This window comes from Stegostoma tigrinum, chromosome 23 (genome assembly GCF_030684315.1).
Source record: "Stegostoma tigrinum isolate sSteTig4 chromosome 23, sSteTig4.hap1, whole genome shotgun sequence".
In the NCBI taxonomy this organism is placed as follows: Eukaryota; Metazoa; Chordata; class Chondrichthyes; order Orectolobiformes; family Stegostomatidae; genus Stegostoma; species Stegostoma tigrinum.
In genome coordinates this window covers 35350716-35371327 of record NC_081376.1, presented here as the reverse complement: position 1 = coordinate 35371327, position 20612 = coordinate 35350716, and the positions used below count along the sequence as shown (strand labels likewise).

Sequence of the window (20612 nt, the reverse complement as noted above, 5' to 3'; positions counted from 1 at the left end):
TTTGTATCATTACGTTACTCATTGTATAAGCTTATTGAACCATCAGGGCCTTATTGATTGAAATCATTACTTTTCCTTTGATGTACTTGGCAGTTATTTTTAATGCTTTTTTTTCCCAAAAAAGACTTGTTACTATTTCCTCACAATCACTGACCTAAAAGCTGTTAATTCAGCTTTTGCCAGTGTGTAATGACATTGGATATTTTCATGAAGACTAAAACTGCTAAAAAGCGTTTACAGTTGCCACCATTTAGAATTGCAAAAACTTCTGCTGTAGCATCTTGCCAGTTTGCATTCATAAAAGTATATTGTACAATTACTGCATTAACAATAAATTAATTGGAAAACTATATTAATTTGAAATGGAATCGTTAGCAGATAGATTTTACTTACACGAAGATCAGATTGAAAATTGTTTACAACTAGTACTTCAGTGGTAAGGAACCTTGTTATCAGACTATAACTTCCTGATTATGAGCAAAAACAACATGCACTTGAAGGAATTATTTAAATTTTAGAGGATACAATAACTGGAATCTAGTTTTGAATTTTATCATCAAATTATTTTTAAATTATATTTTTTCTTCGGTTTGTAAATTATTTGTACATCTCGGATGTGAAATTATAAGTAAACCTATTGTGATGACAAGCATAGTAGAGCTTGTCATTCTGAAGTACTATCTCGAGAAAGCAAGTTACTTTCAACAAGTTCATATCAATCTATGAAAACCTTGCCATTGTAAATTTTTCAATGAAACAGTCCAAGTTTGTCTTAGTTTCCACATGCGAATGTTTAGCTAGCCAAAATAAATTATGCACATGTTATGGTTAAAATTGTGGCTACGCGTTCAGTCAGATGTAGTGAGTAGATTAAAGTGTTAGCAATTTATTGTCCTCAAGTATAATTTGTCCTTTGCAATCTCATTGAGAATAACAATTACTGCAACAAAATGTAGAATTTTTCACCCATATGGAAAGTGCTCTTCTAAGCCCAAACTAGTATTCATGAGATGAGTGTGTAGGTTTGATGTGTTCTGTGTATGACCTAGATATGCTTTATGCTGATGTTGAGTTCCCAAAATAGAAATATTTTCCAGTGTTGACATTACGCATCTGGAGCATGCAAACTTTAAAAATTACATAACATTTATTTTGTAAGATGTTTACAAGTATTATTCTGTGATACCTTTTGACAAAAGGGGACACCCTGGTATTGCTTTGAGACTAACTATTATACAATTATTTCTTAAATGTGTGTGCATGCAAATCCAGAATTCAACATTTTAAAAGATTTGAGGAAGAAATGTATAATGATTGCAGCTGGTGTCCTAAGTTATGTGATTTAGGCTGGGAACTTGGTGTCTTGATATTTGGATCAAGATGTCCTTTGCTTGTAATCGTTTTTATCAATCCATTAAGGATTTATTGCAATTGAAAAGTAGTACTTGGCATAGCTGCTAGCTAGCAGTTCAGCAGAAGATTCATGTGACATGAACAGGTGACTCTGTCTGAAATAAGAACCATTTTTTCGACATTCAAAAACTGCTAGTTAATGTTTAATGTAAAAAGACATGCAATACAGGCAGCTCCTCCTAACCCTAATCCATTACGTTCCGAGTTTTCACCATTTTAAAAACTTGGACAACGTTGATCATCATGTTCGCGGAAAGTTACTACATCTTTGCTTTATTTTAAAACAGGAGAGTCAATCTAGTGAGCATGTTTGGATAATGTCTAACTAATATACCTTCCAGAAATGTGACTTCAAATATCATAGAATTTATTTAAGCAATGTTGTTGTATTTGAGATGTAATTATTTCATTGATAACTCAGCTGCCATATTTGTTTGTCCTGTCACTGTAGTTTGTTTAAACTATTTCTTCCATTTCCTGAAGGTCAGTCATACTGCTATATAGTTCAGTCTCACACTGCCTTCTGGAATATTCTGTGACTAATCACTCTTCGTTTGTATGTGTTGACAGATTATCTGACACTCTAACAATCCCCATATCCACTCTAATCCACAGATCTACACTCTAACAACTGATTGCAAGGTGACTGGTTGTTACTTTTCACCCCTTCCAGCCTAAAATCTGAAGTTCACTATTGTCGTCTGGACGTTTGTCTTGGCGATGTAGAAATATTGCTCCCCCTGATGGCTCGTACATCTGAACTTCAGTCTGAGAGATACACACTATTTTTAAAGATGGCTTATTGTCATGGGAAGGAGTGCAGACCTCCTTTACAAATGCAAGCCAATGTCTCTATCCCCAGCACCACCACCAATGTCCATTTTCTAGGGTCTATCCTTTGTACCTTGCAGATTGCCCAAAAGTTGCTTCCTGTATTTGCAAAGCAGATGTCCTTTAGTCCAGATTTTGGAATCCTGTAGACTTTGCTTGGAGAATTTTCATCATCCGATGGAAGTGCTAATGCAGTGACAGTTTTTAAATTTTCTTTTCATTCCACCGTGTAACACTGTCTTGATTCAAGAACCAAAATAATTCAACATGCAATGCTTATAATCAATAGAAATGGCAATGCAGGTTGAAATTGGAATACCATCAGCAATATAATTCTTTTGGGATTCTCTGCCATTTGCCGTGCAGTTGATTATAGACTGGGCTGGAGACCCTGTTGTCAACAATTGTGATCTGTTCCCAACCATCTGAAGGCTTTTAAAACACTATTTAGAGTTGCCACCAACTGTGTGCTTTCACCAAAAGAATTGAATGTCGCCTTCAAGTTCACTCTAGTACTGTGTGGAGAATGTTTTTGTTTCAGGAATGCAGATAGCCCTAAAGAGAAGTAATCTTTGTCCCCTCAATTTCTGTTATCAGTTAATCTTTGGTGTTAATTCTTTTGAGAGAGTTTCTGGTATCACAATTTCCCAACATTCACTTTTTAAAACCATTCATTTGAGGCAATTATCTTGAAAGATAGCAATGAGAAATTTTCACATGCTGCCTGATCATGTTTCAGTGTTGATCCATTACGGTTTATTTCATCTGTTTTAACACCAATTTCAGTTTGACCTTTATTTGCTGAATGTACAGAATTATTACAAGGTATTTACATTTTGAAAATGTGGAATATGTGTTACACTGATATGAAATCAGCAAGTGTGCCAAAAGTCATGATGCTGCACACCTGAAAGATTTGTTTAAATAATTATTAGGAACTGGACATGGCCAGCAGTTCCCCAGGTGAGATTATGGTGGCAGGCCTTCACCTTGAACCCCTATAGTTCATGTGGTGACAAAAACCATGACGAAATCATGATGGATATCCAAATCTGAATGCTATGTAACTTGGAGGGGAATTTCAAGGTGCTGGTGTTCAAATGCACATGCTTCCCTCATCTCTAGGTGACAGAGGTTATAGGTTGGGCAGTATACAACTAAACCTTCAGAAAAAAAACTGCATAAGTGCAGACTTTCCTCCAGTAGTAATGCACATAAAATGTTGTAGGATTTTTTAAGTTCATAATTTATAAATGATTTTAATCAACATTTCTGTTTATTTTTAAGTTTTTTTTAAATTCACTGGGATGGGATATCACTGGCTGAGCCAGTACTTATTGCCCATTCCTAGATGTCCTTGAGAAGGCAGTGATAAGTGCTGTCTTGCAGTCCATTTGGTGTAGATTTGAGCAGTTGGATCTATACTTGATAACAGGAGTACTGAAGGCTCAGAGGGGAGGTGAAGTACTAAATAAGAGAAATAATAGAGGAATTATAATAAAAGACTAGCAGTTAGCATAGAGAGAATCCCAAAATCTTCTGGAGTTTTAGCAGTGTAAGAGTGGTTAAAGGAGGGGTACAGCCAATTGGAGACCGAAAAGGGGATTTACACATGGAGGCAGGGGCGTAGCAGAGGTGTTATTTATGCTTCGCATTCTTCCTTTACGAAAGTGGTGCTGCTCAAACCAATGTGATAGAGAAGGAAACTGTCACTTGTCACTGGATGTGTTCAAAATTAGAAAGGGAGGGGTCATGGATAGACTGTTGGTTCTCAAAGTTGACAGTGTAGCAGACCGGATGAAATGCATCCAAGGATTTTGAAAGAAGTAAGGGTAGAAATTACAGGTGCGTTAGTTCGTAACCTTTCTTCATCCCTGGACTGGGGCTGCCAGATGACTGGAGAATTTCAAACGTTACAACCTAGATCAAGTAAGTCTATAAGGATATTCACAGCAATTATAGATAAGTCTGTTAAATTTTGGTAGTGGGTAAGCTTCTGAAATAAGCCTAGCCATTAACAATCAATTATCATTAACAGTTGCATTCACCATGCCAGTGTCTATACCAATCGAAGTGTACTTGCCAACAAATCAGCACTGTCCTCTTGTACAGTACATACATTGTTGTTAACTTCATGAGTATTCTTGAAAATTGTCTTGAGGAAACAAGAAAATCTTCAACAAAATGTATCGCTTTCTTAGCAACACATTCTTGTTGATGACCCATCTCCAGAAATGAAGTAGATTAGGCAAAAAATTGGAGCTGTGCATGCAGACAAAAGAAGGGTGGAAGATGGAAGTGATATTAATTAAATTTTCTAATCCGCAGTGAAAACAGGAATTCTGCATTAATTATAGTTTTCAAAGTACAAGGAAAAGTGTTGTGGGAGAGGACCTGCATATCTCCTGAAATGGGGAATGCTCCACGCCATAGCCATATGTGGATCCAAATAACAGCACTTTATTTAGAGGAAGTAGATTGCGTTAAAGGAGTAGCTATTTAGAAAGGAAAAATAAGTTCAGCCAGGTCGAGGAAGGTTATTTGGATCGACATTCTAGAAAGAATCAGAGCTCTGACTGTCCTAATGGGGGATGGAGATGTAGAGAGATTTAATGTTTGTGATGAAGAGGAGGCTGTTTGTAACATCAAAGTAAGTTTATTTAAAGTTTATTGAAGCTATTGTGTAAAGCAGATTTTAATAACCTGAAGTTGCATTGTTGCAGCTTGTTCCAAAAATTATTTACTTCGTGCCTTTCCAGTTAAATGCTGCCCTCCTGTGATTAAAATCAGTACTGTAAGAGAGGAGCAACTGACCTGAAGCAGCAGTTTGTCAGTATTTTCTAAGTAGATCATGCAGTCAAGGAGTGAATTTGACCTACTTTCACCAAAACAAGTACTTTTTGAAATGAACTTTAATAATCTTATTTGACATCCAATTTGATTCTGTTTTGTTTTTGTACAGCAAATTCCAGTGCCTTCACTGGATCTGCTGACTGAGGAAACTGAACTACCATTATCTTTTCTAGTTGAAGTTACTGTTAATTCTAATCCCTAAGCAGAGTTTCTCAAATTTTTATCCAAACACCTCAATGATATTTTAGCAACTAAATAATCAGAAATATTTTAATTATAACTCTAGGTTTTTTTAATATAAATTAACAAATCTAGTTGACTAATGAAATAAAAAATATTTCCCTAATTATCTCTTTCAATTATCTTTTCAGGGTTGGTTAGACACTTCCTGTCAGTGATGGTAGTACCTTATAACTTGGGTTGATCAGAATATTGATTTTTTTTTTGAATAATTGAAAACATTGCCTTCTGTTTGAATCCAAATAAGGAAAGAAATCAGCTGTAGGGGTTACATGATGGAATCCTAGTGCATAAATTATTAAACTAGATATACAAAGTATTTATATTTCAGTTTAAATTTCATGTGTTTTTTTCCTGTTTAAGAGTCAAGTGCTACAACTGGGAAATTCTAGATATTGTTCACGTCAACATTTAAAGTTCCCAGTTTTCTAACAGCACTTACCCTTGTCTGTAAAGCATTTTGTGACATTCTAGGTTGTAAATGCAAGTTCTTTACAACTTTTATAGCTACAAAAGCAGCAGCCAGTTGTTATGGATTGTAAACTCAATGCTACCTTTTGTCATAGACATGCAGCACCAAACTTCCATTTCCTTTTACAGAGTTCAGAGGCAAATGGCATCATGAAACCACCTTTTCTCAGGTAAGGGATATGTTGTTCACAACAATTAATGTTCCCAGAAAATGCTGGAAATACTCAGCAAGTGAGGCAGCATCTACGGAGAGAAACAGAATCGATATTTCAATTTTGTTTTTCCAATTTTGTCTCCGCTTGTAATGTTGGCTGTGTTACTCTTCACAGATATTACCTATCATGCTGAATATTTCCAGCACTTCGTTTTGTTTCAGACTTCCAGTAATTGCTTATTGCTAACATATCTTGTCTTGCTCCAGATCAGCTCTGTGCTTGATCAGGAGCTAGTGTTTATATTATTTGCAATAGAACATTATACAATAGACATAAACATGTCTTAAACCATGATGCTGCAGATGTGGCGTATTTCGGGTATATATGTGAGCAAAATTTGGAAGTTGTCTCTACGCAGATTGAAGGGAGTTCTATTCTTGAAACAGCATTTCAATGGAAAGCTTAGTTTCAATTTTTTTTAGTCTCCCTTCATAACTGCAGTCTTGCTTTAAAAAGTTTATCATTTCATGCTAGGTGGGCCTTACGGCAAGTCAAAATTTTTTGAATTTTTAGGGCTTTTTTGAACTGTTTTACTTTTTTGGGGAAATTGAATTTGATCCTTAGAAACAATTCAACTCCCTCCCTGCCCTAACCCAAAATTATTTTCCAATTAAGCCATAATGTCTGCCTAGAACAGTGCTTCCTAAAGTGTAGGTTAGAACATAGAACATAGAACAGTACAGCACAGAACAGGCCCTTCAGCCCACAATGTTGTGCCGACCATTGATCCTCATGGATGCACCCTCAAATTTCTGTGACCATATGCATGTCCAGCAGTCTCTTAAATGACCCCAATGACCTTGCTTCCACAACTGCTGCTGGCAACGCATTCCATGCTCTCACAACTCTCTGCGTAAAGAACCTGCCTCTGACATCCCCTCTATACTTTCCACCAACCAGCTTAAAACTATGACCCCTCGTGCTAGCCATTTCTGCCCTGGGAAATAGTCTCTGGCTATCGACTCTATCTATGCCTCTCATTATCTTGTATACCTCAATTAGGTCCCCTCTCCTCCTCCTTTTCTCCAATGAAAAGAGACCGAGCTCAGTCAACCTCTCTTCATAAGATAAGCCCTCCAGTCCAGGCAGCATCCTGGTAAACCTCCTCTGAACCCTCTCCAAAGCATCCACATCTTTCCTATAATAGGGCGCCCAGAACTGGACGCAGTATTCCAAGTGCGGTCTAACCAAAGTTTTATAGAGCTGCAACAAGATCTCACGACTCTTAAACTCAATCCCCCTGTAAATGAAAGCCAAAACACCATATGCTTTCTTAACAACCCTGTCCACTTGGGTGGCCATTTTAAGGGATCTATGTATCTGCACACCAAGATCCCTCTGTTCCTCCACGCTGCCAAGAATCCTATCCTTAATCCTGTACTCAGCTTTCAAATTCGACCTTCCAAAATGCATCACCTCGCATTTATCCAGGTTGAACTCCATCTGCCACCTCTCAGCCCATCTCTGCATCCTGTCAATGTCCCGCTGCAGCCTACAACAGCCCTCTACACTGTCAACGACACCTCCGACCTTTGTGTCATCTGCAAACTTGCTGACCCATCCTTCAATTCCCTCGTCCAAGTCATTAATAAAAATTACAAACAGTAGAGGCCCAAGGACAGAGCCCTGTGGAACCCCACTCACCACTGACTTCCAGGCAGAATATTTTCCTTCTACTACCACTCGCTGTCTTCTGTTGGCCAGCCAATTCTGTATCCAAGCAGCTAAGTTCCCCTGTATCCCATTCCTCCTGACCTTCTGAATGAGCCTTCCATGGGGAACCTTATCAAATGCCTTACTGAAGTCCATATACACCACATCCACAGCTTGACCCTCATCAACCTTACTAGTCACATCCTCAAAAAACTCGATAAGGTTTGTAAGGCATGACCTACCCCTCACAAAGCCGTGTTGACTGTATTTGATCAAGCCATGCTCTTCCAGATGGTCATAAATCTTATCCCTCAGAATCCTTTCTAACACCTTGCAGACGACAGACGTGAGACTTACCGGTCTAAAATTGCCGGGGATTTCCCTATTTCCTTTCTTGAAGAGAGGAATTACATTTGCCTCTCTCCAGTCCTCAGGTACGACTCCAGTGGAGAGCGAGGATGCAAAGATCTTCGCAAGTGGCAAAGCAATTGCATTTCTCGCTTCCCACTTCAGGCCACCTTACCTTTTGTTTGAATGGTGAGTGCGATCTAACTGTTAAAATGGATTCCTGTTCCTAACCCCTTTTTCCTCACAATCAGCTAACCTACATCCCCCCTTTTCCCCTTCATGAACACAGAACTGTCCAGGCTGTTCACACTTAGATGGCAGGGATGGATGAAAATTATTCAATTCGCAATCCTTGGAATGGGAAACAATTTATCAAGTACCACCTTAGAATGCATGTGGAAACACCATCACTTTCATGTTTGCCTCTAAGTTGTATAACACTTTGATTTAGAATAGAAAAACTGTTCCTTCGTTATTCACTGAATCAAAATTATGGATCTCTACTTTCTGTGTATCCGCACCACAGAGACTGCAGCAGTTCAAGAAAACTGCTCGCTACCTCCTATAAAAGGGCAATTATGAATGAGAAATCAGTGTTGTCCTTGCCAGCAATGCACATTCCATCAAATCTTTTACTTTCTTGATTCACAAATATGACTTAAACTAAAAAACAATGACATGGGATAGAGTCAAAGTTATACCACATTAAAAGAGGCCCTTTGGCAAACTTCTTGATCAAACCTCCTATATTTGTGTCTAGACCATTAATGTGCACCGCAAATAGCGAGGGTTCAAGTACTGAACCGTGTGGTATGCCAGTGGTCATGGGCTTCCGTTCACTAAAACAACTTTTGACCATCGCTTCTGCCTCCGTCTACTAAGCCAATTTTCAATCCAATTTGCGAAAATGCCCTGAACCCCATTGGTTCTTGCTCTCTTGACCAGTCTTAACCAGTGGAGTTTAATTCTGAAATAACTGCACAGAGGCCATTATCCTGTCACCAAGCCACTTGTGCATAGTACGCTAGCTGTGGGCAGCCAGCTCAGTCAGTCACCCGAACTGTAGAGATTCAAATCTCTTGGTCATATTGGTCAGCCAGGGCTTTCTTGATTGGCCCAGGTTAACAACCACAATAAACAACCTCTTAGTCAACGAGATCAACCTGGTTCCAACCACTATATCCCTCCCCTCCCAAGTCCAGGGATGTGGGCCTGGTCTTTGGCTTGTAGCTTTTCCTGCAATGATTTTGCCCCAAGTCTGGTTCCTCTGATTTGGACTCTGACACGGGCGGCATGTACCAGAATGTTGTCTGCCTCTTGCATCTGGAGCATCTTGGAAGGGTTTCCTCCTCTCCTTCGCCTGGCAGTAATGGTATTGAGGCTGCATCCTTCTTGTACTGAAGTTTGCTCGACAGTAGATGGAGGCGGAGAACCTATGGTTTTTGACAGGCTTTCTGGCTATTCTGAGGAGCCAGGTTTGTTTTGCCCTTGCCCTATTTGAAAGGTAATAGCTTTCAGGTGATCCACATGTTTCTTCAGGACTGTATCACCTACCCAAACTTTGTAAGTGATGAGACCTGACCTCGCGTCAACCTCACCATACAGGGCTATCTCCACGGTAATGGCACCAAACTTCATCCCCTGAATTAAATTGTGTCCCTCACTCAGAGGTGGCATGTGGCCATCTTTGGCATTCCTGTTGCCATTTCACCTCTCCCACAACCTTGTCTCGGAATATCAGGTTTAACCTGGTGCGGGGTCTTCTTCCATCAGCAACTCTGCTGGAGCTATCCCTGTTGCGTGTGGTGTGGCTCTATAATCAAACTGGAACTGGGACGGTTTGGTGTCAATTCATGGTGCAGGAGGCTTCTTTTAAGCCTGCCTTCAATACTTGGATTGCTCTTTCCACTAGACCTATGGACGTTAGGATGATATGGAGCTGTCCTTATGTGCCCAGTGCCATTTCACTTGAGGAAATGTTCAAATTCCCTGTTGGTAAATAACATCCCAATGTCTGTGATCAATACTTCCGGGAGTCAATGTATCATGAATGAAGTTTGCAGCTTCTCAGCCATCCTCCCTGAGTTTGCCAATCAAACTTTATGCACGTACAACCACTTTGAATGAGTGTCCACAATGACCAGGAACATTAAGCCCATGAAAAGGACTGGCATAGTCAACATGCAGTTGAGTCCAGTGTTTTCCCAGCCATTCCCACGAATGTGGGGACACCGCTGGTGTCAATTTTTGTCCTTGTTGGTACTCTGAGCACTGCCACACCAACACAGCTATGTCAGCATCCAACCCCAGCCACCAGGCATAGCTTCTTGCCAGCTCAGCCAATATCTGGCAGCAACTTTTACTCAGGACAATCACCCTTGTTCCCCATAGTACAGTGATGTGGTCTCACTGGGTCAAGAGAGGTTTCAATCCAGCCCTTGTGTCCTTCTGTTTCCCCTGTTACCACCAGCTGTTTTAATTTCGTTAGGACAGGATCTTTGTGTCTGCAGTCGAATATTGTCTGCAGTGAATGGAACGGTCTGTAGGAAACCAAAACAGACTCTTCCAGGGGAGGCACCACTAATGATGTATCTGCCAGTGAAAGGTGGCTCAAGGCATCCGCATTAACCATTTGGCTTCCTGGATGGTGTTCTAACTTGTCCTTGTATGCGCTGAGAATAAGGGCCCAATGCTGAATTCTACCAGAAGCTATGGGTATCAACGCCTTGTCTTCCTTCAGCAGCCTTAGCAGTGTCTTGTGATCTGTTACTATGAAAAATTTCCATCGATAAAGTTAATGGTGGAACTTCCTCACTAAAGATGGCTGCCAAACCTCCTTTCTCTTTCTGGGTATATTTGCGTTTGTCATTAGTCAAAGTCTGGGAAGCATATACTATCAGGCATTCTTCTCCATTAGGCCACCTGTGAGCCAATGCTATCCTGATACTATACGGGAGGCATTGCATGTCAGCACTAGCTCGCTTCAGATCGCAGTGGGCTAACACCTTTTTACGGCTGCTTTTTCACTTTAAGAAAGCCTACTAATCGACTATGCAACCATTTCCAAGGCTGACCATTTTTCAATAGCAGGTGTAAGGGTGCCAAGGTGGAAGCCAGGTTACGTATGAATTTTCCGTAATAATTCACTAGCCTCAGGAAAGACCTTAGCTACGGTACAGAGGTGGGAGCTGGGCTCCTTTTCATCATTCTCACTTTCTTTTCTTATGGGTGTAACCTGATTTTGTTGACTCTGTAGCCCAAGTAGGTCATTTGATGTACCAAGGACACATGTTTTTACTTTCCAAGGTGCATACCTGCCTGTCTTTATTGGTCTTCCTGTTATTAGTACATCATCCAGATAAATGGCAACCTGGGAAAGCCCTTGTAAAATGTTCTCCATGGTATAGTGGAAAAGGATGCAGACTGATGATACCCCAAATGGCAGTCTTGCATATTGATGTAAACTGTTATGGGTTTTAATTATAGGGTAACTCTGGGTCTCCTCATTCTGTCACAATTGCAGGTAGGCATGGCTCCAGTCCAGCTTTGTAAAGGATATGCCTCTGGAAAAGTTAAGCCCCTAATAACCAAAAATGCTGCAATCCATAAGTAGTCAGAAGGATTACATGTTGCTTTTCATCTGCCCCAGTGTTGTTTTCCCAGAAAAAATATCTCATTCTTTCCACATACTGGACTCAGTCTTCAGGATCAAATTAGTCAAGCTTCCCAAACAAAGGCACAATGACAGAAATTTTCACCCCAACTCCAAGATTGCGAGCCAATGTTCTTCAGACATGTCCTGTTTTCTCTCATCGCCACTGAGAGAACAGCACAGAAACTGGTATCCTGTCTCCAAGCCACCCTTCATTTAGTTGTGCACAGTACACTGGCTGTGGCCAGCCAGCTCAGATGCAGTCACCTGAACTGAAGAGATTCAAATCTCCTGCTTATATTGGTCAGCCAAGGCTTTCCTTTTTGGCCAAGATTAACAAGTCCAATCACTGACCTCATGGCCAACAAGGTGAATCTGGGTTACAATCATTACAAATTTTTCCCATGGATTTTATTTTTTGTTTTAAACCAATTGTTTCCCTATTGCTGATGCTCACTGGCCTGTAGTATTCTGGTTCATCTTTATCACCCTCCTTGAATAATGTAACCCATTTTAGCAGCCCTTCTGTCCTCCAACACCTCCCCTTTATCAGAGGATTTGAAAATTCCTGTCTGGATTCGTACAATCTCCCCTTGCCTCCCACAGCAGCCTGAGCAAAACCTCATCTGGGCTCCATATTTTAAGCCTGCTAAATCTAATAATGTCACTATTTATTTGTAAATTATTCTAATATATTAGTCTTTCCCTCTGATCTCAATCCCTACTTTTTCCTTCCTTTTATAGCAAATACAGATGTATTTGTATACAACCCCACCATCTCCTCTGGCTCTTCATATGTTTTGCCACTTTGGTCTCCGTAGCCTCTATTTTTCATTGTTGTCCTCTTGCTCCTAATGAACTTGTAACATGCCTTTACTTTACCCATTAGTATTTACATTCCCACCCCACTCTTTGCTTTTCTAATTATATTTTTAAGTAATCCCAAGATAAGTAACTTTCTTTGTGCCTCTAGGGTCTGTGGTTTTGAGTCCTCTGTGTCTGTTATAGACTTCCCTTTTCCACCTTGTCCAATCCTGAGCATTCCATGACACTCCGGGTTTTTGGGATTTGCTGCCCCATCCTTCACCTTTACAGGAACATGTTGGCCCTGAACTATTTTATTTTTTAAAGAACTCCCACTGTTCTGACGTAGATTTTCCTTCAAGTAGCTGCTCCCAGTCTCCTTTGGCCATGTTATCACATTAAAATCTGCATTTCCTAGCCAGAACTTTTTATTTCCAGTCCATCTTTGTCCTCTTCCATGATTACCTTAAATCTTACTCAGATATGGTCACTGTCACTGACATGCTGTACCACTTGACTGATGTTATTGCTGGTCCCCCTCTTGTAGGACTTTCCAAATGCAGACTTTAAAAACCCTCTGGGTACATTTTAAGAATTGTTTCTTCTCTTAAACCCCTTACTGTTTGTCTATCACAGAGTTACACAACTCAAAAGTAAGTTTTCCTTTCTCAAAGCTACAATTTCTTTAATTTGCATAAAAGTAATTGCCAAGATTGTACACATAGCGTGAAACAATCCTAAGATCCAAGTGCATTGTGTGCGCAGAAATTTTGCATTTTAAAAATGACTTTTGCATTTTTTTGTTCCTAATTTTTGTGTAACATGCACCATTTTGTATTATGTTCCCACTTGTATCCACAGCATATGTTATGTGTGGTAAAACTACAAGAATAATGTTTGTATGATGGATTATTTTGTTATTGTGGTGAAATATTGTCTAAGTTGTATAGTAATATGTCCATCTTTTAATTTTCTGTTTTTCCTATTTCAGTGGAGGAAATCCTTTTGCTACAGTAAAGCTCCGACCAACAATAACAAATGACAGATCAGCGCCAGTTATTTAGTGCACACGTTGTAAATGTAGTCCTTAATCAGTCATGCATTTGAAACCAACAGATGCCATTTTAAATTAATGCTATATAAGCAATCATACCTTTTGTACAAATGGCTATTGATAGTTTATATTCATTCATGTTATTTATGCTCATATCCAAATTAATCGCTACAGAAATGCTCTTGTATGAATGATGATGGGACAAAAAAAATTCTTAGTTGAAAGAGTACAGCATTTACAGTGGATCTTGTTAATAGGAAAAACTTTTTGTTAAGAGTGCATTCATTGTTTGAAAATGCTGTATTTTTTACAAAATCCTGTGCACTACAGTTTAAGCAGAAATTCATTCACTTTGTTGTCTAATATATTATCTGAAACAGTTGTTTTGGGGGGAAATCTGGATGCATTGCTCATTATTGAATATGGGAGGTAGGACTGTGGAGATTGTAAAAATATAATCTGCTGGAAAAAATGCAGGTCAGGCAATATCTGTGGAGAGCATCAATAGCCTTGCATCTGAAAAATCCAGAGCTTGCTTGTTTATAAGGATGCATGTTATGACTGGTGATCTTGAAGGAACAAGCCTCAAGCTTATTAACATGTGCTTTTGAAACTAGTGATATTCTACAACATATTTTGTTTTAAGATCAGGAATGGAAGCCATATTCATAGGTGTCAACTCACTGTAACCATTCATTTCTTCTCTCAGGGATGGATATGTGTGTACAATTTTTATTTTCTAATCTCTCCTCCCTCCATAAACTATTTTTCTTTCGTTCTTTCTCTAAAATCTTTTTATACCCAACTGGAGTTAATTAAAGTTGATGAGGCTTCATCCACTCTTTTTTTCAGTAATATTCTAGAATTTGAGATTTCTCACTCCTTTGCTCTGCTATTTAAATTTAACAAGTGAGAAGATGCAAATATAAAATAAGCACAAAATACTGGCTGGCCCATTCACATCTGTAAAGTGATAAAGGACATTGACAAAGATCCACACCAAAATGTTAATAGTTTTCACTGAAGTTAACGTTTTGGATATAGAACTGCCAGCAGTCCCTCTATGAGACGAGAGATTAACCCATCCTTTTTATACATGCTGATGAGCCTGCTTATATTTCCAACATTTTCTGTTCATTTTCTGATTTTCCTTTTAAATCTGCTACACATACGTGCACACCTTGCAGTAGGAGCCCAACCAAATTTATTTTTCCTAAGGCAGATTAGATCCAATTGCAGTGCATTTTAAATGCATCAGTCAAAGCTTTATTGATCTGAAGAAAAATCAACATAATTATGGGTCTGTACTGTACATATTTTCTTTTTAGTTGTTTAAAAAGTGCCAGAGATGATATTTAAAAGTAATGCTTGTGTGTTCTGTGTTCTTAATTTGTACACTTGCAAATTTTCCCAATTATAGTCAGATAAGATCTATGTAACAAACTACAAGATATCAATAAGGAAGTCTGACCATTGCCTGGAACCAACAGAAACAGCACTTCAATCCACTGCAGCACTTCAAAGATTAAGCAATTATTGTGAAGTTGTATAATAATTTATATTCCTTTACTTTTACTGTAGTTTACGAACTAATTTTAAAGATATGGGGATATGTGCACTTATGTATGGAACAGAGGTGTTGGAAGTCAATGCTTGTTCTCTAATACTTTGCCAGTTTCATTTGTTACTTATTGAAGTGTTTTGCTTTAGTGGTTAAATCTAACAGGCTGCTAATTGGTGACAATACTTTCATCAACTTTAAAGGTGTACATAAAATGAGACAATGAACACAAAAAAAAAGGTGTTTGGGCCAAAATGCAAATCTAAAATATCGAGCAATTAAAATAGAACTTCTCTGTTGATCTCACAGATGAGATATGTATCTGTAAATTTAAAGTCTTAATATGCACAAACCCTGAAAGGTTAGTAAGATGGGGATTGCTATTTTCCACAGCAAGGGACCTTAAAATTTACATCAGCACTTTTCTGGAATATCTGTTCCAAGTTAGTAACAAATCTGCCTTAAATTTGCCGTTTGTCATTTTGAGCCTGTGCCATATTCTCTTATGTAGGGTGTTACCTTGCAGTAGTTTTTTTTTCAGATTTGTCTTTTCTGTACTAATTAGTATTGCTCCTACTTCCTGGAAGGACTTGTCTCCATTGATTTTTTTTTTTCTTCAGGGATTAAGTCCCATTTGTTCTTCCCTCAGTTCTCATCTGTTATAGGCCTTACAGCTACAATCTGCAACTGTTTCTCTTACCGCTCTGCACCTCCCCCCACCACCCCGCGCGCGCACACACAGGATTACAGTACATCTTTTGACTTTGAGGACTAGAGCACATTCAATTGCCACCACAGCTTCATCAGATGTACCCTATTATTGAAATTGGTATTCAAGGATTGTTGTTCCACTGTGACTGAATGTTAAGTATGACAGTTGTACCATCCCCATGTGTATCTAATTCAAAGGTTGAACTCAGACCCAGGAACAATGATGGCTCCGTTTTTGAAACTGGCATTTGTACGAGCCCTAGATACTTTTCAACATGTTGCCTAGCTACCATTTTACGTTTATTTTGCTTTGAGATGGCTGGACCACTGCTGCCTATACTTTCTGCTTCCCCACTAAATATTGGTTTTATTCCTAGATGATCAGTCAGACCATAGTGAACGTCATGATTATTTGTGGACTCTCTTACTTTAGAGTATTAGTCCTATCAACTGTCTGTGATCTGCCATTGTAAAATTAAGTGAAATCTAGCAACAGTGCACACTGACCTAGAAAAGACTATCTGACTAAAATAACTGAAGTGTTTGCTTAATACTCAGAATGTGATTAAAATGAAGAGGTGCAGCTCCATTCCTTTGTTCTACAAAATTATAGAGACAATGCTGTAATTTGTAACTTTTCATTATGGAGCTTATGTGGGAGAAGTAAAGACTTCCTGTTTAATGGAGGTCACAGTAATTCACAGTGGCCCATAATCCAGCAAAGGATGTATAATATGTGTACAATGCAGTGTTGTCTTGAGAAAACATTTGTGTTGCTACAAATATTCTATATTAAGGATCCCAATTAAGCAGTATGGTTCAATATTGAACAATTAGTATTGCATATTTACGGTAAACACCCTCGACACAGCTGTAAGAATGAGGTCTTCACAGGATATTAAGCAGCTAAAGGTACTCTTGTCTTCCCAAACACGCTAAAATATGTACTATTGAGTGTTTCACCATTCAAGTGGATAGATTTGTGAAAATTTGACTCATTTTACGCAAACATAATAATATTGCTAAGTTTGTTAAACAGCATTATAAACCTAGTGATATTTTAAATACTCAGCAGGAATTTACTGAAGATATTTGGGCTGTTTAGAGAAGTTTGGTTTAACACTAAACTGAAGAAAATGCTTAGCATTCTGTTACTAAAACATTTTTTTTGCCCATCAGCAAAGTTGAACTGAAATTTGCAAATATAGGTACTGTGAATACTGTTATAGAAACTTATACAAATACTGACAGCATCTGCCATTCTAAGCACTATGCTTAGCTGATGTATGTGTTCCTAAATTTTTCAAAGTGTCCTGCCAAATCTCTAAAATATCATTAGTAGCTGTGTTAAAGGGTTTCACTTTCTTGGTGCCCAGAAACTGATTAATTCTGAAGGCGATGCAGATTTGCCTGTTTTGTGACACCTCAAAACAACTCTGGACTGTCATGCTGGGGTTAATTGTACACCATATTCTTAAATGACATGGAAAGCTCCTGTTTTCTTTTTCTATACTTTGTGGGAAACCTAAAGCAGTAGTTCCAATAGCATTATGGATTTACCACTACCATTTAAACTTGATTAGCTGTTGTTTGTCATTGGGACTTTACCAGGTACAAATTACCTACCTTGCCTGCCCAGAAAACACACTTCAGGAGTGATTCATGGCTGTAAAATACTTACGGTCATCGCTAAGTTGTGAAAGGTAGTGAATGAAAAGAATGTCTCATTTTCATCAAGGCAAGTGATAGGATGACTGAAATGCTCAACGTAATCCAACCATGAAAGAAAAATAATTCTGCCAGCTAGCTTGAATACTTTTCTTGTCTGGCCAACAAATTGCAGTCACAGGTAAATAGAAAAACTGCAATTAAATTATCCCTATATTTCTGATGGGAATTTGAAGATTGGGTCCACAAAGTACTTTAACTTTAAATTGTGTTTATTAAAGACTGTCGCAATGGTGATTTGCAATATGTGTAACTGTTACATTAATGGCCAGGATAAAACTAACATTGAAAGCTTCAGTAATACGCAAGGACTCCTGTAAAACTGATTTTTAGTAGAACTCCATAGATTGTTCTGAATACAGCTTCTAACAGAAGTTCAATGCAAACAATTTTAAACTCAGCAACTGTAACCAGAAATGATGTCAGGTTTACATTTTCAGAAAGTCAGGTTTTAATTGCCCCCTATTAAGACATCAGGTAACTGTTCATTGCCTGACAACCCATCAATTTTATTTAAATTACACAGGCACATTCAAAAGATTTAATAATTGAAACTTTACCAATTCACGATGGGGTGGTCAGCGATGGGGGATCTAGGAGACTGCTGGGCTCTTTTTAAATACCACTTTTTGGAAGGATAAAACTAATTCTAGCTCTAAAAACCACATGACACTTATTTCTACAGAGTAGATGGGACAAAGGTAAAACTAGGAAAGTCATCTATTATTTTGAGATCCAGTTTTTCATATTCCTCTAAACTCAACACTTAAAACTGTTAAATATAATGCTTATATAGGTAAATATTCTTGTATCTAAACAGGCACAATGAGTTTTAACATCTGTATAATTAATTATATATAGTGAGATTACACTACTGTTAAAATGTTTTAGCAACTTTGCACAACAGCTACTATTTGATTGTATTCTTGCCCATTTGTGTTAAAAACATGTTAACACATGACAAAACACGAGTGTTTAAAGAAAGGAATGTATGGGAATAGGTGTATTTATGACTAGAAATCTATCATAACACAACCAGCCACATTATTTGCAAGATACCAAACAATAGCTCTGCTCCAAAGTATTAAAGAATGTAGTTTCTCAACCCTGTTAGTTCCTAACTGCCACTTGGTAGTATTTGCATTTTCTAGTATATTCCATTTAATTCTTAATTGACTGCTACCTCTGCAACAATGGGAATAAAATGCTTTTTTTTTCAGCACAAAACAGATTAATAGAAATGATGAATGAAGTCAAATGTCACTGAGACTTGCCGGACAGGAAACCTATGGGATCAGGTAGAATAATGATTTTGACACCCTCATTAACTAGAGTGAAATTTGACCCTGTACCCACAGAATGCCATATCTACTTAATGAGTGGAAAGTGATACACAAAAATACATTTAAAGGTTATGATGGACTGCTATACAGTAAATCCAACAAAATTGTCTGCATTGTTGTTGGTCACCAGTTGCAAGCTGCTTTCACTAAAGGATATGACTCCGTGACTGCCATCAATGAAGTTCTGTGGTTAGCAATTTTTTTGTTTTTTTAAGTTGAACAAAACTATAAAACCCATTCCCCACCACCACCACCAAGATGGCCTCATGTGGTGATTCATTCATTTTGGAGTCTATATTTTTATGCAAGAAATGCTTGAAGACTATTCCTCTGGTCTGAATCAGTTTCCGTGGTCAGAGAACAGAAGCTTGATTGATTGGACCTGAAATCTCTCTTATTTATAGTTCATAAGTAGGTTTATAGATTGTGATTCCACATAATTTGTATAGTTTGAAATGGCCTAAAACACAAGAATGTACTGTAAAAGTGGTAAAGGTCTTAAAGTGCAATAACTGATCATAACTTCAGTTTTTAATTCATTTAGAGCAGTGCATTTCTGTACTAAAAGTGCTGAAATTGTTATTGACTTAAACTTTTTCCTCTAAGCCTTTTCATTTGTGAAATTAATGTTTTATAATTTAATTCTGATGTACTTTACAAATTACTGACAACAGCAAAACAGTAGTAAAATGATTTGGTGTAAGTGTACAGGAGAATTGTTTTTTGTATAACCATAAAGTCTGACTTTTACTCAGATTTTGTTCTGTCTGCTAATGTTAATGCAAGCAAATGAAACTTCCCTATTGCTCTGAAATAAAAACCAGAAGAACTGTGGATGCTGTAAATCAGGAACATAAAAGTTGCTGGAAGAGCTCAGCAGGTCTGGCAGCATCTGTGGAGGAGCAGCATCTCCACAGATGCTGCCAGACGTGCTGAGCTTTTCCAGTAACTGTTTTGTTCCCTATTGCTCCTGGTGCCTGTTACACATACATCTGAATCCACAACAGCTTAGAATTAATGAAAAAGTGTCTTTTATAAACAGGCATACAACTATGCCTCAACCCAACATAGTCATGCCTTAAAATTAAATTGATCCATTAATATCAGTCAGTCACAAAAACAAAGATCAAACTAAACTCCAACTGGCTCATGTTAGGTGTGAATCATAAGATGCTAAATAAACTCAAGTCTGGCAACACCTAAGGAAGCCAAATCAAACTTAAGTTTAATATTTTCTTCTTTCTCCATAAATGCTGTTCGACCTAAGATTCTCTAGAATTTTGATTCAATTTCTAGTATCTGTTTTGGTTTTTCTGTTATGAAATCACAATTATAAGGGATTAGTTTGGTGTTGAGTAGCATACAGGTCCCATTCCACATTTTAAATGAAATTTCCCTTGGCTGAAGTTCTGACTGGAACATATTTAAAGCATTCCATCACTAAAGTCTCAAACAGCAAGGTTATTAGAATGTGGACTGGATAGATAAATATATATGCCCCAATTTGAGTATCTAGGACATAGCTGGACATACTATGCAGCAACAGACACTATTCTACAATCTTTTCTACTTATTCTAAATTGAAAGATTTTAGATCAAATGTGCATGTACAAACACGGTTTGTGAAAGCCCAGCAGAAGCATCAAATTTTATTAAAGCGAGAATTGTTTGAAGTGCTCCAAAATGAACGTTGCATGCTAAACTTAAAGCAACAGATACTGGAACACATCACTGT

General features: G+C 38.1%; 1 protein-coding gene across 1 annotated transcript in view; it reads left to right on the top strand.

The window, feature by feature from the left end:
* Nucleotides 1–19631, top strand: part of LOC125462434 (brain-specific angiogenesis inhibitor 1-associated protein 2-like protein 1) — a 140792-nt gene extending 121161 nt beyond the window's left edge. The window contains exons 13-14 of the mRNA XM_059654066.1: nucleotides 5938–5978; nucleotides 13472–19631. Of these exons, the coding sequence (XP_059510049.1) occupies nucleotides 5938–5978; nucleotides 13472–13544 (114 nt within the window). The 3' untranslated portion in view covers nucleotides 13545–19631. The remainder of the gene's footprint in view (nucleotides 1–5937; nucleotides 5979–13471) is intronic.
* Nucleotides 19632–20612: the final 981 nt, after the last annotated feature.